This window comes from Ixodes scapularis, unplaced genomic scaffold (genome assembly GCF_016920785.2).
Source record: "Ixodes scapularis isolate PalLabHiFi unplaced genomic scaffold, ASM1692078v2 PGA_scaffold2__306_contigs__length_199485367, whole genome shotgun sequence".
In the NCBI taxonomy this organism is placed as follows: domain Eukaryota; kingdom Metazoa; phylum Arthropoda; class Arachnida; order Ixodida; family Ixodidae; genus Ixodes; species Ixodes scapularis.
The window spans coordinates 177,622,902-177,649,216 of NW_024609857.1; the positions used below are offsets into that span (position 1 = coordinate 177,622,902).

At 46.5% G+C, this 26,315-nt stretch overlaps 1 protein-coding gene, 2 long non-coding RNA genes and 1 pseudogene across 5 annotated transcripts; 1 reads left to right on the forward strand and 3 right to left on the reverse strand.

Annotated features, from left to right (window-relative positions):
• Nucleotides 1–573: 573 nt before the first annotated feature.
• Nucleotides 574–11,754, reverse strand: LOC120850292. Of its 2 annotated transcripts, XR_005718105.3 has the most exons (4): nucleotides 11,723–11,754; nucleotides 11,168–11,244; nucleotides 823–901; nucleotides 575–708 (listed from the first exon to the last, which is right to left on the reverse strand). It is a non-coding gene; the product is annotated as an uncharacterized LOC120850292 (long non-coding RNA). The 2 variants fall into 2 exon arrangements; XR_005718104.3 differs by lacking the exon at nucleotides 11,723–11,754 and having other exon boundaries at nucleotides 574–708; nucleotides 11,168–11,298.
• On the reverse strand, nucleotides 6,810–9,655 carry LOC115318479 (annotated as a pseudogene).
• Nucleotides 11,755–12,330: 576 nt separating the features above from the next.
• Nucleotides 12,331–17,634, forward strand: LOC115330875. 2 transcript variants are annotated; one of them, XR_005718083.3, is made up of 5 exons: nucleotides 12,331–12,594; nucleotides 12,692–12,888; nucleotides 17,116–17,169; nucleotides 17,371–17,437; nucleotides 17,525–17,634. It is a non-coding gene; the product is annotated as an uncharacterized LOC115330875 (long non-coding RNA). The 2 variants fall into 2 exon arrangements; XR_003920358.3 differs by lacking the exon at nucleotides 12,692–12,888.
• Nucleotides 17,635–23,521: 5,887 nt separating this feature from the next.
• Nucleotides 23,522–25,613, reverse strand: LOC8042271. Its single transcript, XM_029992915.4, has one exon. The coding sequence runs from the start codon at nucleotides 25,611–25,613 to the stop codon at nucleotides 23,997–23,999; it is 1,617 nt and encodes a 538-aa protein (XP_029848775.2). The 3' UTR covers nucleotides 23,522–23,996.
• Nucleotides 25,614–26,315: the final 702 nt, after the last annotated feature.

Consider the following 26,315-nt stretch of genomic DNA (forward strand, 5'->3'; position numbering starts at 1 on the left):
ATACCAGAAAATAACAAAGACAAGGCCAGTATTAAATAAACCCCCAGCATGGCATGCACCAAAGGCAGCCAGAAATGATTGCTCACCTCATAGAACACTTTGTGCGGCTTGAAGACAGCGGCTTGCGGTCTGACAGTGGGTCAACCCGCTTGGTGTAGATGGGAACTGCGAGAAAGTTAATGCAGCTTGCCATATACCAGAAAATAACAAAGACAAGGTCAATATTACATAAACCCCCAGCATGGCATGCACCAAAGACAGCCAGAAACGATTGCTCACCTCATAGAACACTTTGTGCGGCTTGAAGACAGGGGCTTGTGGTCTGACGGTGGGTCAACCCGCTTGGTGTAGATGGGAACTGCGAGAAAGTTAATGCAGCTTGCCATATGCCAGAAAATAACAAAGACAAGGTCAGTATTACATAAACCCCCAGAAGGCATGTACCAAGGACCACCAGAAATCATTGCCCACCTCAGAGAGCACTCCACGCGGCTTGAAGAGAGCGGCCTGCAATTTTTGTTGCTGGGACCTGCAATATATTTAATACAGCCCGCCGTATACTACAAAGACAAAGCCATAAGCCTACAGCACAACATGTCCCAAGGACCACTACAAATGCACGCTCACCTCATGGAACACTCCATGTGGCTTAAAGAGAACGGCTCGCCATCTGAAATGGTGCGTGCACCTGCTTGGTGCAGCTGGGACCTGCAATAAAATTAGTACAGCTTGCCATATACCACAAAGTAACAAAGACAAGGCCAGTAATACATAAGCCTAAAGCACGACATGTCCCAAGGATTGCTAGAAATGCTTGCTCACCTCATAAAGCACCCCATGCGACTTGAAGAGAGCGGCTTGCAACCTGAGGGTGAGTGCACCTGCTTGGTGCAACTGGAACCTGCAGTCAAATACAGCTTGCCTTATACCCACAAAGTTACAAAGACAAAGACCAATATTACATAAGCCTCCAGCATGAAATATCCCAAGGACCACTAGAAACGCTTGCTGAGGTCATAGAACTCTCCATGCGGCTTGAAGAGAGCGGCTGGCAACCTTTGGATAGTACCTACGGGTTCATTTCCCTTCCTTGGTGAGCCTGAGCACTTTCGGATAAATGCTGCTCTTTGCGGTATGGCATGGTGCACACCTGGTACCTCTTTTGAAGTTTATCTGGCCAAAGTACCTATAACAAAAATATAACAATTCGGTCACACACTGCAGTAGCCAGCAATACCACAGCAATGGCAAACGTTAGATAAGTGAATAAACATAAAATTATGTTTACTAACCAAAATAGGTTAATTACCTTCTTAAGTATAGTATAATGGGCTATACTGCAATTGCAATTTTAAACGGAGACATTATTTAAGCCCAACCTAAATGAAACAATTTTGTGAAAAAGCAGCAAGTTCTGAGGTAATCCATGTTTTTTGGAAATCGCCGGTTAGAGTTTTGGGGTCAGATTACTCTCTTTAAAATTGCAATGGCGAAGAGGCCCATTAAACCGCTAAATAATAATAATAATATTCATAATAATAAAATACATTTATTGTATCTAGCGCACATCAGTTAGCATGACGGGCACATCAAAGCCAACATGAGGATTGTGGGATATGCCACCCCCTAAAATTAACAGTCCAACATAGCTATACTTTGAGCCCGAGTGCAAAGTGAAACAACTATATGCAGACGTCATTAGGATGTCACGGGTGTCATACGACACAGTTAGATGCAGACACACACATGCACATGCACACCAACATATGCAAATGCAACGTTAGGTTTGAAAATAGCCACTGTAAAAAAGAGGAAGCAATTATAACCTCGTCAAGAAAAAAATCATGCACTAATGATAAATAAACGTAACTATACTAAACACAAATAATGCAACTATACTAAACACAATATCATTAAACCGAGTCCAAAGGGGAAGTGTCACGGCAGGGGTGTCTGAAGCTACACAAGTGTAATCTACAGTGAAATAGGAAAATAAAACTAAAAAGCTATGTAATTAAACAGTGACTTTACAATTTTTGGTTAATTAGCAAACATATTTTTACGTTTATCCGCCTGTCTAATGTCCGCCGAGCCCTACAATTATACAGTGAGGACGGCATCCACATATCTATCACCTTCATTTTCCTTTACAATCCGTTCAAGATTACAAAAAAAAAAAAAAAAACATATCACAAGAAGTTTTAGACGTCATTTCAGCTGTCTAATGACTCAGGTGTGCAAATGAATGAACAGTACTCATCAATGAGAAATGAAACAAGAAAGCGCAGAAAAGTAAATAATAAAATATAAACTTCTGCGAAGCCGATCAGCCGTTGGGTATGCTGAGCTAATTATCACGATTTCGCGAAATGTTCACCCCTAAACTGACAGTGCGGTGGCAGCTGCTTGTTCGTTTGACCAGTCAACTGTCGATTCTGCACAACGTGATCACCGCCTCTCCGCATACTCAAGGGCCATACGCACATTCGCGTTTGAACGCGTTTGAGTGCGTTGCGGAGTCCTTGCGGCCAGGCGCGGTCGCTTGCAGAACGACGCGTGCCTTTCCGCAACGCTCGGTAGCGCGACGCAAGCGAGTAGAGACTCGCTCAACTTTCCGAAGCGTTGCGGTGCGTTCGGGTGCGTTCGACCAATCAGGAGCCGAAAGAGGAGAGGGGGTGACGTGTTCGCTCGCCCCACCCGGCCGACTCGGCGAGACGTATCCGGTTCGCCGTTCGCAGTGCTTGCTTTTTCGTTTTGGGGAGCGGTGGGGACTGTATTTTCCAAGGCTGCGATGGTTCAAGCCTGACAAAACGTCGGGGAAGCCGGCGAGATTGTCCCAAGATCGAACACCGACGCCGTCACCGTGCGCCGCCATGTTGCCTTGGATTTCGCTTACTATTGGTGAGCCACTAGCGACGATAGCGCGTTCTTATTGGCTCTTGACTGCGGTTGACTGCGTGTCAACGCAACTGTGCGTACAAGCTTGGCGCAAGCGGTCTTCGCAACGCAACGCGTCCGCTTGCCGCTACGGAACGCACCGCGCTCAAACGCGAATGTGCGTATGGGCCTTAAAAGCTCTTGCTTAGATACTTAGGTAGTCCGCACCCGGTGCATAGTCCGCGTGCCGTGCATAGTCGGCACCTGGTGCTTAGTCGACACGAAAATCTTATAGACGGCACACCTTGACACATGTCTGCTTTCTTAGCACACAAAGAAGCCTATAATATACATAAATCATCATTAACGTACTCTTTCACTCAAAATTCGTCACATCTTTCATTTCATTTCATTTATTTTCACCTTAAGGGCCCGGTTAGGGCATTACATAAGGGGGGTATATACATGTTATACAAACAAGAAAAGGAAGAAACACAAGCCAATTTACACATCCAGGTCAAGCTCATTAATCGTACAAACTGGTAAAAAATACTAATAACAAGAAAAATGAATCCGTAAGCTTGACAGAAATACTTCTGGGTCCACGATGGTGACGATGGAGGATGGTAGGCTGTTCCAGTCGGAGATGGCTTGAGGAAGGAAAGACTGATTGAATGCGTTTGTGAAACCGGAAACACGTTTGATTGTGCAAGAGTTGTTAAGACGAGAAGACGTTCTGTCAGGAGGTGATAACAAAGAGTTCTTGAGGTCGGGGCAATGATAGTAGACTTTCTGAAGAAGACAGAGGCGAGAGAGTTTTCTGCGGAGCTGCAAAGAAGACAAGGTTAGTTGACTTTTTAACGCGGATACACTGACAGAAAAATCGTAAGTAGACAAGATGCATCGAGCGGCTCGGTTTTGCACTGCTTCCAGGTGGTTGATGAGGTAGGCCTGATGGGGACTCCAGATGGAAGCTGCATATTCTAATTTTGGTTTGATGAACGTGTCGTACGCCATTTTGCGGACGAGTGGAGGAGCTCTGCGCAGGTTACGTCGGATGAAGCCTAGTGTTCTCGATGAGTCAGCATGTATGGCTTCAATGTGGTTATTCCATGCGAGGTCCGATGTTAGTCTTACACCAAGATATTTATACATTGAAACGGTTTCGATTAGGTCGGAGTCGAGGAAGTACTGATGATATAGGACAGATTTCTTTCTGGTGAAGCGGATTAATTTACATTTGGATTTGTTTAGTGACATCAACCAGGTGTTGCACCATTGGTTAATTTTTAGAAGGTCATCTTGTAGCTGGTTGTGATCATGCACACATGTTACTTTGTTATAGACTACGCAGTCGTCTGCGAAGAGGCGTATTTTAGAGGAAATGGTGGAAGGAAAGTCATTGATAAATATTAGAAAAAAGCAGAGGCCCGAGAACGGAGCCTTGCGGAACACCAGAGAAGACATTTGTTAAAGGGGACTCGTGATCATTGATGACCGTGAACTGTACGCGGGAGGAAAGGAAGTCGCGTATCCATGCAAACACTAAAGGATCAAGGTGGAGAGAGCACAGCTTGGAAAGGAGACGTTGATGGGGGACACGGTCGAAAGCTTTGGAGAAATCAAGAAAGACGGCGTCTGTCTGGGCATGACACTCGAGGTTAGTGTGTAGATCATGAATGAAGTCACAGAGCTGCGTCTCACAGGATAGTCCTTTTTGGAATCCATGTTGATGCTTAAAGAAGAATCTGTTTGTTCTTAAGTGAGTCATGATGTGAGAGTAAAGTATGTGCTCAAGTAGTTTGGATGAGACAGATGTTAAAGATATCGGGCGATAGTTAGAGACAGTAGAGCGAATTCCATGTTTAAAAACCGGGACAACCTTGCCAATTTTCCAGTCTAAAGGAAGGACGCTTTCAGATAAGGACTGATTATATATGAGCGACAAAAATTCACTACAAATAATGCTGGTGTTTTTGAGAATTTTCGAATTTATATTGTCAGGACCAGCGGACGTTGAGAGTTTTAATTTATCTATTAGGTTAACGATACCGGCAGGGTATATACTGATTGGGGGCATTCGTTCGTAAAGCTCTTCAGTGAGAGTAGGAATAGTGGCTAAGCACTCCATAGTGAAAATTGAAGAAAAATAGTCGTTTAGTACTTTAGGGTACTCGCTCTCAGGGTGAGGTCGCCATTTTCATAGGTAAGATGTGCGATAGGGTTATTAGCTTTTGGTGATATTAAGTTCCAGAACTTCTTTGGGTTAGTCCGCAGAATGGTCGGTAAGTCATGGAAGAAGAATTTATTTTTGGACAGCTTAAGGCTCCTGGTGTACTTTCGGAGGCAAGAACTGTAAGCCTCCCAAACTTTGGTCGTATCGATACGTTTGGCCTTCGCAAAGAGTCTCTTTTTTCTATTTCGCAATGAAAGCAAAGTTTTTGTAAACCATGGGTTAGTCGAATCTGTACGAATACGAATCGTAGGAACAAATATTTTCACAAGTTCATTCATTTTTGTTTTAAATAGGACCCAGTTCTCCTCCACCGATCTAAGGTAAAAATTATCAACGTAAGAGTAAAAACAAGTTGTCAACTCACGATATATTGATACATAATCTGCCTTATTATAATCCTGAATGATCTTAGAAATAGGATGATTTATGATAACGGGAAGTGATAAGGTAATCTGCAGTAGTCTGTGGTCGCTTAGCACTTCACAGCAGTGAATATATTTTACGATGTCTGGTGACGTGGTTAGTATCAAGTCTAGGATATTATCTGCACGGGTTGGTTGATCAACTAACTGTGTGAAGTTTAAAGTGAGACACATTTCCAGGAATTGCTTAGATGCTGCTGTACCACCAGAGGATAACTTTGACCAGTCAATGAAAGGAAAATTAAAGTCGCCAAATAACAGCATGTCGGCTTTAGGAAAACGATCTTTAATATCAACGAGAAGAGAGCACAAATCGGTATGGAAGGATGAAGCACAGTCAGGTGGCTTATAGCACACTTCTATGATAATCTTACTCGAGGGAGTACAAACGCATATGCAAGTAAATTCTAAGTTGTTCAATACACACACGCCAAAAGAAGATATGTGCCTTTTTATCGCAATGAGCACGCCACCACCCCTCTGTCCACTCCGGTCATGCCGAAACACGTTATAGTTAAAGTTAATAGGAAAGATTTCTTTGTCTTCAATATCTGGTTTTAACCACGTTTCTGTGAGAATGACTATGTCTGATGCGCTATCCTCGAGTACGTCATGAAGCTCGTCTCGTTTTGGCATGACACTGCGAATGTTTGTGAAGAGGACGGAAACATTTTGGTTTCTATCGCGTGTTGCAGCTTGATGCGATGACAATAACGTTTTGTTTTTGTTTTCATTCCGACAAGCTAGTTAGGAGAGTTCGATGACAGATTGAGACTCAGGGTTAAATACGAATCGTTTATTGTTAATATTCAATTTGTTGAAAGGTACTTTAAACGGTACGTTTAAGTTTTTTCCGTATTGAAAAAGTTTGCTTCGAGCGAGTCGCACAGACTCGGAAAAATCTTCACGCACAGCGTAAGGGGTATCTTTTAGCTTGAACAGTGGTGGCCCAGCCATTTTAGGTTTTGGAGCAATTTTTGGAGCAAGAAAAACCCAATTTTGGAGCAATTTGTATCACATAAACTCCCCTTTTGGAGCAGGGAAAAGCTCGTTTTGGAGCACCTTGGTATCAGGAAAACTAAACATTTTGGAGCAGCATGAACATAGAGCAGTCCTGTGCCATGTCTTTATTATTATATATATATTACGGCTGCCCTTGTCAATCTTACCTCACCCCCCATATATATATATATATATATATGTCTGTGTGTGTCACGAACATCTGAATTTCATATAGTAATTTACAAAGAAAAGAACTCACCATAAGAAAAAGATTTTATTTATGACAAAACATTCTTGCAGCTAAAGCTTAGCTATGTAACAAAATATCACAGATGAAAACTAAAATATTGCTTAATACTTCTTGCCTTTTGACTGTAGGCTATATATCACAGGTGAAAAAAAAATATTGACTCAATGCTTTTTGCATTTCTTTTTCAGTTCGTCCAGCTCGCAAAGAGTGCGTGACAAAGTAGCATTGGCTTCAGCTAACATAGTTTGGCCACCTTCTACTTTTTCCAAGCTTTGGCACTTCAGTCCTGCACCAATGGTCTCTTCCGCCCTCTTCAGCAACGCACGGCACGAGATCACCCTTTTCTCCAACTGCTTCTTTAAGCGCTTGTCGTGCGAGTTGTCAGCATCAACTTGTGCGCTCTCAGGCTTTTTTCTCTTCATGTCGGCCTCTCTGCTTCCAATTCTTTCCTCATACCGGGCTCTTGCTCTTTTGACGCTTCGCAGAAGGTCTGGTGACAGGGGCACCTTTGTGGCATCTCCATCATACCTCTGCAGGTAGGTCTTCACTTGCCGCAATCCGTTGATGCTCGCAATGCACAATGAGGCTCGGCCTTCAAGGAGATGCTTATTCTCACTGAAGCGGCGTGTGAAGCCTCGCTCACAGTCCGCGTTGCCATGAGGTAGAGAGAGCAGCGCTTTTACTAGCCTTGACAACAGTGGGTACTTCTGCTGACCAGCTGCGCACTTTTGTTGAAATACTGTAGCCCAACGAGTGTCGATCCGTCCATCTTCCATCAACTGAAGGCTGTTAGCAGAGTCACATCTCAGCAGATGCCACTCATCGACCAGTGATGACACGTGGTCGCTCTCAAGCACTTGAGGCAGCTGGGAAGCAAGGTATCGCAAGGATCGGACTTCTGACTCCACGTCGCTGGGCTGCAATCCCAAGAGACTTGTGTGCTGAAGGACTTTATTGTCAAGAGGCAGCTTCTGCTGGAGGTCTTTCGAGCAAGCCAAGTAGAAGTCACGGGCCCCAAGAAGTAACCGCTTCTTTTCACCTGGATCCCATTTTAGCATTGCCTGCTCAGTGTCCATACCCACTTCTGGTTTGGTTTTCCACAGGGTAGAGTCCTGCACATCGAGTTTCTTCAGTTCCTTCGCACTCTTGTCCACATAGGCTGCACTCCTCAAACAACGGCTGAGGATTCGCTGGACTAGAGACAGCAACTCCGCGTGGAGTATGTGTAGCAGGGGCTCTTGCTTCTGAAACAGTGTCTGAAACCGAGAAAAAAGCTCGGCACAGTTCTTCAAGAACAACACCTTGGCATAAAGGTCTTTCTTTGAAAATGCTGCAGCAAGCTTGCTGTGAAGATTCTGAGTGTCCACTCGCTGCTTTGTCATGCTTGCCTTGTGAAAGTATGACTTCAGCGCTTCGAATTGTTCTAGGACACGACACAGTGAATCTTGAAGTGTGAGCCAGCGATTGGAGACATGACGTAGAAACACATGAGAAGCAATCCCTAGAGCCTCCTGACATTCTCCGAGGGCTTCAGCACGAACAGCGCTTTTGAAGTAGTAGTAGACGTTTCGGACGACCTCCTCAACATCCGAGCCAAACGCATCGAGACCTTTTGCAAAAGCATTGTGGACTTTGTGAAGGTTGCAGTTGTTGATGTCAACCAAACTTGATGGCATATCCTTTTAGAGCTTGTTCCTCACGCTTTTCATGACATTAGGCCCGTCACTGAAAAAAAAAACAAGCCCTCTGCTCGGTAGCTCAGTCAGCGCGCCTTCTACGCAGCCCACAATTACTTCCGCAGTGGCACGCCCGAGGCTGCACGATTGCACATGCTCAACGACAACCTGTTGCTGGCTGTTAGAAAAGTACCTAACAAGCACATCCAGTTGCTGCGTTCTTTGCTCTGGCTTTGGGGTTTCGTCGATCATCACGGAGAAGAAAACATTTGGGTGGCACAGCTCACTCACAACTCTGGACTTGAAGTAAGGGCCGAGTCCATCGGACACGATGCGTGATAACTTGGATCTGCTGCAGCTAAACTTCTTAGCAACCTCGCTGTCCGGGAACATACACTCGTACATTCCCGTAGCACTGTCTCCCCACGAGAAAGGGATAGACTTTGAAACAACGGACATAGCGAAAATTGATTCCGCTTTCCACACTTGGTCTTGGAGTGATGTGCCAGAAGCACCTTGCGAGAAATCCAATGCGGCTTGCACCAATTTGGGGGGCTGAAGGTTTCCGTCTTCATCTCTGTGCCTTGCAGCAGCTTCAACATGTTTCTTCAATGCTGCGTGACGTTTGATGGCAGCTACTCCATGTTGTGCGCAGGAAATTGATGAATTGCAGAGGACGCAAAATGCATCAGTTTTGTGAGTCCCCTTTTTGCACCAGAGACTAATTAAATCATTATTTGAGTCCACCTCACTGAGTACTGAGTCTTTAAACTTGGTGCTTCGCTCTAGAAAAAAAGGACAAAATTACAACTTTAAACAAACCAAGAAAATACGCCAAAACTTTTTTGCCATGATCTACAAACTTTAAAGTTACCGCGGTAAATATGTATTTACACAATTGTAAGTCGACCTGTTTTTCGTGATCGTGATAAATATACTCAAGGCGTCCGAGAATCCGAAACTATAGCGATTTATTAAACATGTTTGTAAGCTCTATTCTGAGTTCGCACGCAGTGCGACAGTATGACAACCAAGGGGTGACCAATCGTTTACGGCATTTAAACTTAAAACGCGCATGCAGAAAAAAAAAGTACTCACGTTTGCTCATCTTCAAGAGGACTTAGTAGTGACGATGCACAAATGAACAGCCACAACGCCGCATATCAAAACGGTCGCAACAAAACAATAATGCGCAATAATGCCACTGGGCCAACTGGGCCAGAAACCTGAATTGGATTGTGATGGCTATGGTAACGGCTCTACCCTTTATTTCGGCGGCAGCTTGCGCCACCTAGCCTAGAAAATAAAACTCCCACCGGGCTGCCAGCCGAAAACGCCATTCTTCCAAAAAAGGATTCGTTCACGGACCGACTATACTTCGTTTCAGCTTCGGTCCGAGCGCGGCCGATGTTATGATTCAAAGGGTCAATCAAACAGCAAAAGAGGCACAACGTCATGGCGTGCTCTCTGCAGTTGATAGGACCAGCCGGTATTCGCCGTCTCTCTGTGCGTGCTCCTCCGCCGGCTAGTCCTATCAAGCGCAGAGAGCACGCCATGACGTTGCGCTCTTTACGCTGTTTGATTGGCCCTTTTGCTCGTAACATCGGCCGCGCTCGGACCGAAGCTGAAACGAAGTATAGCCCTTTTTGGCGCAGTTTGGCGCAATTTGTGTCTTTAGGCGCAGCAAGGCGCAGGTAAAGGAGAATTTATCAAAATGGCGCAATTGGCGCAGCTGGACCACGCAGCTGCCTGAAACCCGAGGACAAAATGTTTTCTTTGTCTTTAAACCGGGCAAACTTGACAATGATTGGTCTAGTTTTCTTGGAATTGAATTTTCCCAGCCGGTGCGATGTTTCAAGATTTGAGGGGTCGAGCGCAATGCCCAAGTTCTGCGCGCAAAACTGGATAATTCTTTCTTCCGATTGCCCCCACGTTTCGGATTGGTTATCAGGGCAACCAAAAAACAACAGATTCCTCCTCATAATGAACGATCTTGAAAAACAAAATTCGTGTATTCGTGTGTAACACGCGTAGAGTGCCCGCACAGCCTAAAATTTCAACTTTTAAACATGTATAGACCTTGGACTATAGCCCGGAAAATACGATATAAAAAATAAACACACTGTTAAATATAAAGTCAGAGCCAGCAGCGAGCTGCAGAGTGGATGTTTACAACAATTAACCCTCCCAACTGCTTGAGAAATTTCCCGTCAAATTACGAGGGCGGCCAATATCTTTGTGTACGTCTTAGAGACTCGTGAATCGAGTGCACTGGAAACTTCCGTTTTCGAAACCGCTAAAACGTCGTTCAATGACATTGCATCGTCACAAAGATGTTAGCCGCTCGCTTATGTTGTCTGGCTGCATGAATGTTGTTGCAAAAACAAACACCAGAAACGCTTCCATAAAAGCTCGTACTCACGAGTTCTCCTAAGCCGCAGGGGCTCTGGGTAAAGGCGCCGCCGCTGCAGCACGGATAAATAAACACCTGCATATTATAACGGAAACATAACGTGCTGAAAAAAAACAAAAAAACACGAAAAGCACGATGTGTCGGTGGACGCCCGTGTTCTCAGACCGCGGATTTCGAACACGCTCGAGCGCTTTCCGTCTTCAACCGAAAGCACTCGAACCGCGAACATGAAGAATTATTCGATTACAATACGTAAGCAAGACATTGCAAGGATAAAGTCACATTGCATACCTTGAAGTGGGCGATTTAGTCGTCGATGAGCTGATGAGGCCCTGATGCATCACAGAAGAACCAAGGAGGTGGCGTCCCTATCCCCAATGCACGGAGCGAAGTGTAACGGAAGTAGGCGTGGCCACGAGCCGCAACGAGCATTTCTTGACCAATGGGAAGCCTAGTGAGTTTGCGCCGCCATTAATTTCGGTGCAAACAACCGCGTGACCGCGTTGCGATGACATTTCCGTCGCAACGGTCGCAACGCGACTGTGTGCACCGAAAGTAATGGCGGCGCCCACTGTTATTTGAAACAGCGCTTAACGGGAGACTTTTAAACCGGTATGGTCAGAATTGGATGAGATTATTATAAACGAACGCCTGGTTGCCCAGCAGAAAGTGACTAGAATTGAGACGCTCTAGACGACGCACCGTGAAGGACTTGGCGGTGCGCAACGCATTTTTTAATCAACAGCAGCAGCAGATCGCACGAGCGCGCATGCAAGCCAGGAGCGCACAGAACAACGGGCTCGCGCTTCCAGTCACACGCCGGAGCAGATTAGAAAGCAGACGAACCGCCGGTGCGCTACCCCACGACCTCGGAACGGGTGCGCAAGGCAGTCTGGGATCAAACGCTTCTTCCGGCTTCACTCAGGCTGACGTCATGCCGGGTCCTGTCTGTTTAAACGTTCTTGCAGAACAACACTACACTGACTGACCACGATGTTAACAGCCACCAAGGCGAGTTCGACGAACGCCCGAAGAGCGATAGCTGCTGCAACCTCTGTTTGCGCCTACGCGGCACGGGCGCACGACCAACGCACGACTCGAAGCAAAACAACAGAGATGGGAAAGAGCAGGCGGCAACAACGAGATGTTGCAACCACCGCAACAACGCACCAACACAACAACCAACACCGCCATTCTGCGAGAGAGGAGGGCCAGGGAGGGCCGCGAAAGAGCTGCGGGGCTGCGCCAGCCGGATTGGCCGGATGCAGCTGTGAGGTTCCGCGGGTGGCCAAAGTGTGGCGCCACAAGAAGCTTTCGTACGTCTATTCATAAGTCTTCGTAGATCCATTCATTCGTTCCAACCCAGACGTGGTTTTCAGTCTCTCCGCTGCAGTTTTGAGCGTCGTGTCGGGCAAGTTATCTTCACCACCATATGATATCAGCCTGCACGCTTTCAGCCAATCATGGGCGTTCAGGGAGAGATCCGTTATCGACCGTTATTTTTTGTTTGATCTTCCGGAGCGCGTGCGGGCGAGCGTTGTGCGACGTTCGCGAAACCGAGACCTTTGGCGGTGCGCGTCTGCGCGTTAGATGTTTCTTTCAACCAGTTCGGCGGGATGGCTGCTGTGTATCTATGGACACTACTGTGCAGCAAAGTGGTGCCGGAACACGACGAAAACCGCTGACAGCAGTTTTTTCCGTTTTACGACGGACGACAGGTGAGACTAGAAACTTCGTGCGCGCCATACTGAAAGAGGTGAAAGCGTTAACTTATGCGCGCTACTTTTCTTCTTTTCTATTTTCTTTTTCAAATAGAGCCAGTAAATGTATATGCTAGTGAAATCGCCCAGAATTCAAGTTGTTGCCTCTGAGCAAACTCCGCGAGCGTCGTCTCTGCGGCGAAGATTTCGCCGCGTCTGCCTTCAGAAGTTCAAGGAGGACACGACTCCGAGATAATGCGTGCCCATCTGTCCTAGTGACAAATCCACTATTGAAGGCCCTCGTCTCTCCAGGTGAGCCGGTTTCAAAAATGTTTAATTAGTGTTTGTAGGTATAATAGCAATTTTCTTCCATTTAAAATTACGTGAGATATCACATACCTTTTTGAGATATGAGCCCCTAGTTGGCCGAAATAGCCGTAATAGAGGCATGATATGATGCATTGCTGCACAAAGCTGAGACTATCACAGCGTAACTGAGGAGGTATCTGCTAGGGATGTCTGGGGATGTCGCGAACCATCCTAAGTTCGATTTCGAAAGGTTTCGATATTTGCGAAGCGAACTGAGGTTCGATTTCGAAAATTTCGATATTTTCGTACCGACCGAGGTTCGAAATCGAAAAAATTCGCAACTTTCGATCACAGTGGAGTTTCGAATTCGAAAAGTTTGAAGCTTTCACGGTTTCTAAAATTTCGGATTCGAATATTTCGATTATCTTTTTACTTCAGGTTGGATAAATTCGAAGATTTCGAAATTCTTTGGAAATAAAATTCGAAAACTTCGAACGCTTCGAATTTTTATAGACATTAAGTTCGAACAATTCGAAGATTTCGAATTTCTTTCTGCATAAAGTTCGAAAAGTTTGAAGGTTTCGATTCTCTCTGAACGCTAAATTTGAAAAAAAAACAAAGAAACTTAGAAGATTTTGAATTCCTTTTTAGTCCAAGTTTTCAAAGTTCGAAGTCGGGTTTTCAAGTTCCCCCACAGTTTCAGTTTCAAATAACGTTTTCACAACTCACTGGTTTTCACAAAATCAAGTTTAGAAAAGTTAGGGTGTGATATCTAGATTCTGCGAAGTTGGTCAGGCAATTAAATGAGACGACTAGTGTCCCGGATGTGCTGGAATATTTGCCAGTGCAGAGTGACATGTGACCATAAATCAGTAATTGTGACCGCCAGCCCGGTGGGGTGGGGACTTTAATTTGCATCACGCAGTAGTGATCACACGAACACACTGTTTTACAAGACTCATCCAGTTCGAAACGGCGAGGGGCGAGCAGAAGGTTGAGGCTCAGAAAAACCTTGAAGCGACCTGGCAAACTACCTCGCCACCCCTTGCACGCTGGTAGTAATCCGATCAAACGCCGCCCGAGTGACGCTGGCATATAGTAAGTTAAGTTTGTAATTGCCCTGGAGGTTTATTTTCTGGGTTAGAGGAATCACCTCGCAAAAAGCCGACACAACTCGAGGTCGAGGAGCGTTCTACCATACAAGTGGCGTCGGAAGAGGAAAAACGGGGGGAAAGAGGGTAGCGGGGGGGGGGAAGCTTCAGCTTCCTTCTCCCACTGCCAGATATTTTGGACTGTTAAAGAAAACAATACGGGGAAAGAGGGCATGGTCGAGCTTATTTTAATCTGAAATTATTTATGCATATGTATAGCTACTGTCGCTCTTCACTGCATAAGAGATTGCGTAGATGACCATTGTTAGAAACTCGTCAGAAGGCACTACTCGTCACATGCTTAGTGGTTCGGAAGTTCAAAGCTATGTCTTTTCGACCTAAATACCTGTGCCAATAGTAAAAAAAAAAAAAAAGAAAAAAAAGAAAGAAAGAAGGTTAAATGCGGCGATAAAAAGCTAGAAAAAAAAACTATCAAGAATTTGCCGGAAGTGTTGTATTCTTGCATATTCAGAGGTTCAGAACTTCGAAACAAGTTTCTTTTACCGAAATGTGTACAGGCTATAAGAAACACGTCCCAAGAACGTGAAGCGAAAAAAAATGTTTGTGCTGAACTTGAACACTATTAGAAATCTTCTCCCATGAGTTAATTTATTCCTTAACGTGAAAAAACAATAAATACATTATTTTGTATTCTGCAGATGGCAATGATATGTACTGTCTGTGGTGTTAGTTTAAATGCGATACCTCAAACAACTTAGACAAAAATAAATATCAAGTTTAGGGCATAATTGCATGTAGATACATGTTTGGACATTCCTTCGAAACTCACGTTGAATAACAATAATCACATCTTAAGACGGCACTTACCTAGGCTATACATAGATCATTCGTAAAAAGTATAACATCTCTACCAGGGATGGGCAGTATTTCAAATACTTTGTGTATTTCGCTTTTGTATTTAATTACAAATTGGGTAATGTATTTGATGTGTGTATTTAAATACTAAAACGTGGGTATTTCAATTACAATTGTAATTAAATACAATTTTGTGGGCGAAAATACATCCCTCAAATTTATTGTAACTGTCCAGAGCAGGAAGAAAACTATGTTCTGCACCAAACGCAGTGTCTCTCAAACAAGCACAAGCGTTTAGTGACTTTGTGATTACGGTGCTAGTCCAGGGCAAGAATAGTGACGAAGTCGACGTTTACTGGCATACGGGTTAAATAAGTGCCAGTGACAACTTGTGATGCTTTCCAGCCAAATTTCCATCCATATTTTGCCTGGAACGTTCCAAATGCGCGGGTCGTCCAGATTTTCGTAACTGGTGCGAGTTACAACAATAAAAAATTCTCTAGCTAGTGCTGCGCGTCTTGGTCGTCTCGGTTCTTTGATGGTCTATACAAAAATGTAATCAACAAAAAAAGCTGCTTGAAGCTCTGTACTTTTTTCAGCTATTACGTGCCAGCTGATTACATTTTTTTGTGATTATATTTCTATTACGTTACTAGAGCCTCGCACACTAACTCCCAAGTGTGCAATGCAAAATTAAAATGAGATACCCAGAAACCCGTTGCAGGTGCCCTGAAGTCGCTGACGCAAATTTTGAGGAATGTATTTGGAAAAGTATTTAGGGGAGACCAAACACATTTGATTGTATTTGTATCTTGTACTAAAATGCTTTTTTGGAAATGTAATTAGATTTGTAATTATATACAATTTTAATGAAGTATTTTGTATTTATACTTCGATACATATTTGCATGTATTTTGCCCATCCCTGATCTCTACCATAAATAGCTTCGGCTGCAGCGCGCTTCAAATCTGGCACAAACGATAATCGTCAAAAACCCGTCGTCCTTCCTCGCCCCTTCGGGAATTTATTTCTTTAAAACTAAGCATGCCAGAACATTGAAACAAACGGCATTGTCTTTCGTAAGGAACTCAACACCGGGTGTAAAAGTTCGAAAAAAAATTACGAATGTATCTCACTACTTGAATTCAAATGAAACCGTCCGCCGGTCTTTCGAAGTTCGACGAACGTCGAACTTTTACCCTGAAAGTTCGAAGTTCGTCGAATGTCTGACTTTTCAGGATTCGAAAGTTCGAAACTTTTCGAATTATCTTAATAAATAAGTTTGATATTCATTGAATTTTTTGGTCAGTCGAGTTCGGAAGTTCGATAAGCATCGACCTTTGCAGCGCAATAAGTTCGAAAGTTCGAAAAAGATCAAATTTTTTAGCACAATAAGTTCGACGGTTCCAAAAGCGTCAAACTTCTTAGCTTAACAACTTCGAAAATTCGACTTCCGTCGAATTTTACGATATAGACAATTCGAAAAATCGAAATCTTTCGAACCGCTTGATTCGATCATCGAAACTTCGATTCGAAAAAAGTTCGCGGCATCCCTAGTATCTGCAATACGCTTAAAGGGGAACTCCGGCGATATTTTGAGCAACCCCAACTAACCATATATTCGAAATCGCCGTCCGTTACTCTTTTCGGTATGCTATTTAGTATCGCAAAATTCAGAATAGTTTTTGTGAAATCGGCAAATGAAAACAAAGTTAAAACGAAGATTCGAATATACCCGCGCTTTTCATTGCCCTGACGTCACGGTTGGGCTGGATTGCGGTTCGAGCAGGCAGTCTAAATATGAACTATGCCGAGCATTTGTATCGTGCTGCTGCGTGGGAGCTGGAGCGACCTTCCAAAGCATTCATTTGACACCATGAAACTGTTTGTTATCAGATGTGAACAAAGTCTACAGCCCAAAGAGTGAACTCCTACCCAACCATGACGTCACTTTTTCAATGTTGCCCGTAGAGCTTTTCATTTTGAAAAACACGATGAGGTCCAAAATTGTAAATTCTGTAACTGCACGAAAAAAAGTTATTTTGTCCAAATATTTGGGTTACTAGTTCAGCGATGTTTGTTGGTGTGTCTAGCAAGCTTTTAGGCGAATCGGGGACTATGAAGAAAACGGCGGAGTACCCCTTTAAAGGCTTGCGACACCCACGTGAGAGTAGGCAGCATTAACGGGCCGATATTGCGCCAAATGATAATTATAGGACCGCCAAAATTTACAAACTGTAATCCTTCTTTCTATTTATTTTAGAGTTCCTCGCTCCTGGCTTTCGCCTAACTGGTGCGTCCACCGCCTCCACTTTAGGTAAGTAAAATGCATTGTTAGTAGTAGCTGCATCTCGTTGAAAATATTATCGAATCTTTTGTTTGCACACTCTTAATGTAGGAAGCTGTGGAATATTCAGTCTAACTTTGTAATTAATCGGCCATCGTTGCTGAATTGTAATTTGTGGGCAGTTCTTATATTAATATATTTATTAAACATTGCTTTCATTATTTATTACAGATCCACCTGCAGCCCCAGTTGAGCCAGGACCATCACACAGCACAGACCAAGGGCTGGAAGACCACATGTAAGGATGGCTTAAAGTGACTTTTAATTTGCTTTTTATGCGAATAGAAATCGCAAACTATCCTGCTTATCCTAACATCTACTGCAGGTGTTCCTGATCAGGCTCTGACTGACTCTTATGCACAGGAAGACCTCCGCGCTTTCTGAGTCAGAACCGTGCGCTTTGGTTTGGACGGGCAAAACTGCGGGCGAGCGCGCACGCGCGCACGCAGGCACGAGCGCACAAGCAAGGTGCAACTGCGACAGACTGGCCGGCCAGACGGCGAGAGAAAGACAGAGAGAGAGAGATCGCGTTGTCATGTTGGAAGAGAATAAAAGGGGGGGAGGAGAGGGCAGCCCAGTGGGGCAGCCAGACGGCGAGAAACGCGGAGCCGGAACTAGCTTGCCCTCCACCGATTGGCCGGGACACAGGAGCGCCCTATACGTCACCGCGCGTTTTTGTGCGCGTTGAGAAGTTGAAATCAACCAACTTTTTTATGCGCGCCCGGAAGGAGCGAAGAAGCGGCGCGACGTCACGAAAACACGTCACATCCGCAGCCGCACGACCTACAGGCGCAAAAAGAAGCGTTGGTTTGGATCGCGCTTTACGATCCACCGACTTACGCTTTACGGTCCAGCGGCCAGCGCATCTCGAGGCGAGAGGGGCGGGTTCGGAGAGAGAGAAAGCGTGCCCAGACACGTTGAAAGAGTGAAAGAGGAAGTTACAATAACAAGCTTCAAAGCCATTCACACAAGCTTCAAAACAACTTCACTTTTATTTCGCATCATTAGATATATGAATCAATTTTATTTAAAATAAATAACAAGTGCCAACAGCCGCTGGCAGCGCGGCAATCGGAAGCAGTTCGCCGGACCGGATAAACGTCATAAGTATACGCGGCGGGACGGAAGTAGCCGGGAGCTTCACCCCACTGGTTCCGGCTGCTCCGCCGCTGGGTATTCGCGACTCCAGCAAAACGGACGCCACCAAGCGGGAAAACCGGGAACCAGCCGGTCCAGGTCGCTCCGCGCCCCTCCGCGTCTCTGGTGGCTTTCGCGGAGACCTGTTGTCGGCGCGGTGGCGAACCGTGTAATTTCACGAAGGTCCGAAAATTTCTTAAGTTTGCCTGAGTGTTCATCAGTGTGGCGAAGCCTCGGTAGATTGTTTCCTTCCATCACGTGTTTTCGATTTCTTGGATGGGGAGGATTCGCGGAAAAACGTTTTGATTTTTTGTCTGTCTCGAATCGCATTCAAAGTGACGACTACTTGGTAACTGATAAGGGGTTTCTTTATAAGGATGTAGAACAGTGGGAGGACGACCGACGAGGCATTTCACTGGAGGGAACACCAATGCTGCAGTCAAGTGAATGGGAAGGTTCGATAGCTGCTTTTCCTGAGTTTGGTTGTGTTCGATTAGCTTCAAGTTTGAGCCACCCACGCCGGTCGGTGCGTTGGCTATTCATCTTGGCTGCTTTTCACCGAAAAATCCTCTGGACCACTCTGAAGGAGTTGGGCTGATTTCGCAATTACTTGATTCAGGAAAACCTGCTCGCTGCAAATGATGAATGAGGGAAATTATCTGTTTTCAAAAGGTGGGGCACGCGTCTCGCAACGTTAGAAGCTGTCACGGCATTATGATCTATCACGCCTCCAATATTTATATTATACCCCCGTCAAATTAAGCCAACAGCAATATACGTCTACATTGCTCAGGCTGACCGGCCACAAAAATACTCATTTTTTCCGTTCAGGATTCGAAGTCAAGTTCAACGCAGAGAGGTTCAGCGTGAATCTCCAATGAAGACTCTCTTCCGTTTGTCCGCATTCGTCTCCGTGTTACCGGCTAGAACTATTTGGCTAAGTTTAACTTAGTATATCTCTGTCTGTCAAATATGCTTTTATTCAGCAGTTCACCTAATAGCTAATTAACTAAGCTGATACTTCAAACTGAAGAATATGCTAATATCGCTTTGGTGGGACATAGTACGTAATATAATACATAACCCGCTCGCCAAATGACTTCTCGAATGCTAATAAAACCTGAATTGAAATACGAGTATCAGCTGCTTAGTGGGGCGCCAGCGGGTTAACATGCTCCTTGGCTCAAGAAGCGCTTGCTTAATTTGCGTAATTTTCCTGCAGCCTCTGTTGTTGACCGAGCAGACGACCAGAGCTGTTTCTTAAACGCAGATACGCACAAAAGCTCGATTTCGCCGGCAGATAAGTCGCATGGTCGAGGCATGCGAGTTGGCTGAAAATTACTGCCGGTGGGAGAATTCTGCATTCATTGCCGCTTTCATTAGATGATCAAAACTGATTAGTATATTACCGTCTCTCCAGAGCCCGTAGTTTCGGTTTCGAACGAAATCTCCGAAACGAAAGTTTGACACGAAAAGAACAAAAAACACACCCTGAAAACAAAGCAATGCTCTGCAAGTTTATGTGCACCGGCTACACTTAACCGTCTCAGTTCAAATACCTATAAAATTGGGCATTAAACAAAAGAAAATCTGTTAAATTGAACGCACCACCTGTTCAGGCGGCCCAGCCAAGCCGATGCGACCTGGACTCAGCCGCCATGTTTGTTTAGTGGTGGCGCCCCCTATAGGTCGCTGGAGTCGCGAATAGGAGTGGGCTGCTGACCTCGTACCGCTGTGCCAGCTGGCGCGTCCGTCGCACCCACCGGGTTGGGACGGACTGAAGATGCACATACTTGAAAACTTGTCTGGCCCAGCGCTCTTCGCTCATCCGGCTGAGGCGTCGCTCGAAGTCCAGCTTCGCTCGGGCCTCCCTGGCCTCAAAACCGGACCAGCCCATGTCTCCTTGGACAGCCTCGTTCGGTGCTGTTCGGCTTGCTCCTAGTGCCGACCTTCCCACCTCCCTCTGACGGACCTCGAGGTATTGCCTGGTACCTGATGACAGGCACAACACTGAGTTGCCGAAAGTGAGCCCCGGCACCGCCACCATCTTCCAGACCGCTCGGGTTACCTCGTATCGGTTATATCTAGGGTTCTGCGTTTTCGGTTTCTATTTTTTCAAAATTCGGCGTACTTTCTTCGGTGTTTATCTTAAAATTCAATTTTCGGTGTTTTCCAGCGTATATTTATGCCCACAAAAGTTTATCGGCTTTTTTCGGTGAATATAAAATAAACACCAACGGAGACCGGATCGGATGATCCTTGTAGCTCTGATACTTGTGATCACTCAAAGAATAACGGCATAGGTACATTGAAAAAGAAATGAGCACTTTATTTGGTAAATGTGTGCAGCTCTAGAAGAAACAAGGAAAAACCTGAGAAGCACGAAGAAGTCAGATATGAAGCCTATGCCCGAAAAACATAGAACTTCACCTTCTGTACTTCGGGATTGCGGTATCTTATAATGGTACACCCAGATGTACATTCCCAGGTTCTCCTCGTTGATCCGCACTCTTTCTTTCCTGTTGCTATATGGCCCTGAGCTTCGAGAATGCCCTCTCAACACTAATACTGGACACTGGCAGGCTGAGGAGAGGAAGCGCTGCCTGAGCCAAAATCGGCCAATCAACCAATTGTGACCACCCAAAAGAGACACGGTGCGACTTTGTGAAGCTCAACACAGCATGCAGAGCTTGCATAAAATCAGTCTTCCTTAAAACGAGTTTGAAAACATGCTCGTACATGGCAAAGCTATGAAGCATTTCAGACTTCAAGTTCCGATCGATGGTGCGCACATTAAACAAAAACGTCGTGATGGCATCCGTGTATCCCATACATTCGGACACGTTTCGATAGACACTCGTTCTACGTTTTCGCCACGGCTCTGCGGTACGACTGGAAGGTCAAAGTGACCTTTTCCGGTTAAAACTGAATTTTAGAAAATTGATTCGACATACTTTTATCGGTTTTAATAAAAAATTCCGAACCTAAAAACTGACCTTTTTCGGTTAAAACCGAATTTCCGAAAATGGATTCGGCGTACTTTTATCGGTTTTTATCGGTTTAAACCGAAAACTCCGAACCCTAGTTATATCCCCAGAGGGCCCTGGCCGTTGCTATGCCCTTGTTCCTCCTGCCCTTCGCCTTGACCTTCATCTCGTGCTCTAGGAGGTAGTGGTGTCCCTTTTGTAGGTTTACACCCAGATATTTGTAGTGGTCCACCCAAGGTACAGGGTCACCCTGAATGGACAGGTTGGCGGTCCCGTTTTCCTCTGCTGCTCCAAAAGCCATCAGCCCAGATTTGTACGAACTGAAGCTAAGTCCCAGGGCCTCTCCCATTGCACCACACTCGTTCATGAGCCCCTGCAGGCCCTGCAGTGAGTCCGCCATCAGCACCATATCGTCGGCGTAGATGAGTCTTGGGAGTTTTCCTCCCTTCCTTTCCCTACCTTCCGAATATTCCAGTGAGAAACCCTCCCCACTCTTCTGCAGCCGCCTTTCGATTCCTGCTATGTACAGCATAAACAGCAGCGGCGACAGCGGGCAGCCCTGTCTCAAGCCTTTGGAGCAGGTCACTGGATGTGTTGTCTCCTGCTGCCACTGTGCCACCACTGCCATCCCTCTGTACACTTCTCGCAAGAGGTCTATCCACTCACTGCAGAGTCCCCGCTCTGCCAGCTGCGTCCACAGTTTTCGATGTTCGACCGTGTCAAACGCCTTGCTGACATCGAGAAAACAGAGGTGCAGGGGGCGGTTCTCCTTCTGGGCGATCTCGGTGGCCTGAGTCAGCACAAAAAGATTGTCCTCCAGGCGTCTTTCCCATCGAAAGCCATACTGCAGCTCTCCCAGGATCGCCTCTTTCTCGGCCCATGCCTGCAGTCTGTTCCGCACCACCTGCATGAACAGTCGGTACAGCACCGGTGTGATTGCGATAGGACGGTAGCTGCCAAACGAGGACTTGGGTCCCTGGCCCTTGTATATGAGTCGGAGCCTTGATTTTCGCCATTCGGCTGAAATTTGTCCCCTTCTCATGATCTGGCTCAGGGTTTGCTGTAGGAGTTCTGTTGTCTCTGGCCCCAGCTCTTTCACCGGCCTCATCGGTAGATTGTCTAGTCTTGTGGCTGTCGACGCTCCCATCCTCCCCATCGCTTTCTTCAGTTCTCCCCTCGTGATGTTGTCCATGCTCGGCTGTACCTCTCGCTCCACCAGTCCCTCCGGCCCTCCATTTTCGTCCACTGCGTCCGTGCTGCTTCCCGCAAACATCAATCTGACCCTCTCTTCGATGTATCAAATGGTCTCCCTCGGCCCCAGCTGTCTTCCTGTGGTGTCGTCTTTGAGCATTGGATCCTCCCTGGGTTTACCCGTCTGGTCCCGAACATGTCGCCAGAACTTGCGAGGTGCTTCCCTTCCCGCCTCCTTCAGGTCCTCCAGCAACCTCTTATCTGCCTTGGCCATCTTGGTCTGGATCAGGGTCGTCACTTCTACTTTCCTATCCTGGTACTGCCTCCATTCCATAGAATCCTTCCTGAGAGGGATTCCCTCCTCTACTCTCCTCCTGATCTCTCCTCGGAGAGCTCTGCACGCCAGTTGTCTTTTCGTTATTGCCTTCCTCACCTCAACGTCCCACCATCGCTTTCTTTTCCTCCCCTTGTGACGTGTGGGTCTCTTCGCTTTTTCCAGGTGGTGAATCCACCATTGCATGAGTTCCTCGTATGTTTCCAGCTGCTTGTTTTCAGCTTCTGCTTCTAGTTTCTCCGCAATCATTTGGGCTTCCCTTTGTGTAACATTGCACTGTCCCATTGATTTGCTCTCTTTGGTGTCTGCAGAGTTTCCTCCAAATGCAATGAGTAACCTGTTGTGGTCACTTCCGATGCTCCTGTCGCCGTCCTCATCTATCTCCATGTACCTTAATTTCTCGTACATGTCTGGGGACATTAGGCAGTAGTCGATAGTGGAACTCATCTCCCTGGCTGTCCATGTTGTCGTCCCTGTGCATTTGTTCTGAGCATTGACCATTACCATGTCCAGATGTTCTATCATGTCCAGCAGCAGTTTACCATTGTAGTCTTTTCTTCCATCGAACTCCTCCAGGTGTGCATTAAAATCGCCCATTATGATGGTGGGCCTTCCCAGTTTGTGGTAGTCTCTCTCAATGCACCTGACCAGTTCACTGTTCTTTTCCCTACTGCATGTCCCGGTCCACAAATAGACCACTAAAACTGCCACCTCTTGCCCTGCTATTCTCCCCGTCATCCACAAGTGTTCTTGACACTCTGGGCTCTGTCTCTGCTATCCTGGCCCATTGAAAAACGCCACCCCACCCCTCTCCTCCCTTTACCCTCTCTGTTACATCCTTCCCAGACCCACCCTTCACACTCTGGGGGCCTTTCTTCATCCCTAAGATGCGTCTCTGCCACTCCGAAGACACCAATGCCGTCCGGCCGCTTGAAGCATTTGGAAAGCCTCTTCCCATTTTCCCGCTCTTCTTGCTCCCTGCATGTTTAGAAAAGCCATCCTTACTTCTCTCCGCCTTTTCTTCGCTCTCCTATTTCGCCCTTTGGCTTTCCGACCTGTTGCCCCCCCGTGTTTCCTTCTTTCACTATTTGTTGGGGGTCCCCTTCTCCCTCTCTCGTCCTCCATTGTTCGCTCCCCCTCACATCCGGCTACTGCCTGCGGCCGGTACTTCGCACGGGTTGCTCGTTTCGCCGACTCTTTACCAGTTGTTCTAATACATCCCATAGGACGTCTACGCTGGGTAGTTTCCTTCTCTCGCTGGCATTTTGGGATGTCTTTTGGCGGGTCTGCTGCCCTAAAAAAGAGGCTATCATACCCGCAATCTTCTTTGTCACTCGCTGTTCTCCCTCATTTGAGTACAGCGTGCCCTCCTTTGTGAAGCACCTGGGATTTAGTACCGGCTCCATGTCCAGGAAACGTGCCTTGATCCTTACGCACATTACCCGTATCCGTGCACCAGCTTGCATCTCCTTACCCCGGCTAGACACCTCTGGTATCGAGCAAATGACCAGCTCAGCCCCCCGTCCTTTCCATGTTTCTTCCAACTTAGCCGTCAGGTCTTCAACTGTGCCCTGCAATACCTCGTTGAGGCCCAAGTGGAGCACATATTTCCTAGGGAGTTTTCGGGCCTGTCCCTCATACTCCCGGATAGCCTCGTGAGCCTGGTCCACGGTCGCTGCCCTTTGGTAGAGAAATTCAACACTGTCCTTCACCCCCACTTCCTGGACCAGCGCCGACGCAAATCTTCCCACATTTCCATCTCCTGCCACAATGACTTCTCTCTTGACCCCCTTTGGTGGTCTCATTGGTGTCGACCCTGCCCTCTTCTGCTCTGTGGGCTGGGTAGGGACTCGAGTCCGTCTTGGTTCTGTGAGGTGGACAGGGACTCCGGCTGATCTCTGCTCTCCGTTGTTACTCGACTTTGCCGAGTGCTCCTGGCTATCTTTTGCCTTCCTTTCCCTGTCCCTCTTATTCCAGCTGCCGACAAGCTCGACCCCGTCTCTCCCCTTGCACCCTGGTGATGTCGCCTTGTCCTCCTGGCGCCCTGGTGATATCATGTTGTCCTGGGCTTGTTCTTGGCCGGCTGTCGTTGGCACTATGCTTTCTCCCTTCACCTCCGGCACCGTGTCCTCTTCCTCAATTTCTGTCGGTTCTTTAACTTGCATCTCCATCCTCCTCTCCAATCTCGTGTACCTCGCTGCCTCGATCTGCCTCTCGTTCTCTAGACTCTCTATCCGCTGCGCGAGGAGGCTAATCACAGTCCTGTCTGCCTCCGATTGCCTCACTAACTCAGCTAGCTGAGCATGCACCCCCTCAAATCGCTCCTGTTGTCCTTGCCCCAGGGTTGTTCGTCTGTCTGTGTCCATGCTTGTCACTTCCTCAGTGTCTGTCGTTCCTTCATTTTCTACCCTGATTGCCTTCTCCCCGTTCTGGACTGTCGCTTCGCTGTCCTCGTCTACCCTTTTTGGGGTTCCGTTTCCGACCTGGGGGTTTCGTTGATCTGTCAGGGGTGCCATCCATCCCTTTTGCTTGACCCGGTCTGTCTCCTGTATCCTCCCCTCCCCTTCTTGCGTCATGTGCGGGCTCGGAGGCCTCCTTTCCTTCCTCGTCTCACCTTGCATTGCCTCTAGTGTGTTGATGAGCTCCGCAACTTGTTTTTCCAGCTTCTCTCTTTTAGCTTGTTCTGCTGTCCTCAATGTTTTCTCCTCTTCAAAAAGCGTCTTGAGACACTCCTCTCGTTCTCTCCATTCTTCTTTTGCGTTCATCAGTGCATTCTCTAAAATCTCCTGTAGTACCTCGACCAGCGGTGGTGGAAAGGCCGCCCGTGTTTATGAGAATCAGCTTGAACACTAAACATTTACACGGAGACAGGACAGGACATACACAGAGCTGTCTAACAACGAGTGGTTAGCCAGTGTTTGTTTTTAAAAATCCACGTGCTCCGAACTATGCCTAGCTCTCTAATTGGTTGTTCGTTTTGCCGAAGACACCGTTGCCATAGCAACAGCACCGGAAGTCATCGTTTCTCCGTAAGAGGTCGTAACTTTGCTCCTCTCACTTAAGAACGCGTTTGTGAATACCGTTCTTGCCTCATCTTACGAATGATCGTAACTTTACGAACTTCGTAGCTAAGTTGTCGTAGGTAAGAGGTGTAAACTAGGAAGCTCACAAAGAGCTTCTTAGTTTACGACAACTTAGCTAACAAGTTCGTAAGTTAAGAATATAGTAAGAAGAGGAGAAATCGGTATTCTCGAACGCGTTCTTAAGTTAGAGGAGGGAAGCGACGTTCTCGTACGGAAAAACTAGAACTTACCGGTGCTGTTGCTATGGTGACGGCGTCTTCGGCAGTACGAACAACCAATTGGAGAGCTCGGCATGTCGGAGCCGTTCGGAGCACGTGGATTTTATTAACAAACACAGGCGGCCTTTCTGCCACCGCTTGTCTGGGGTTCATGTCCGTGCAGTGA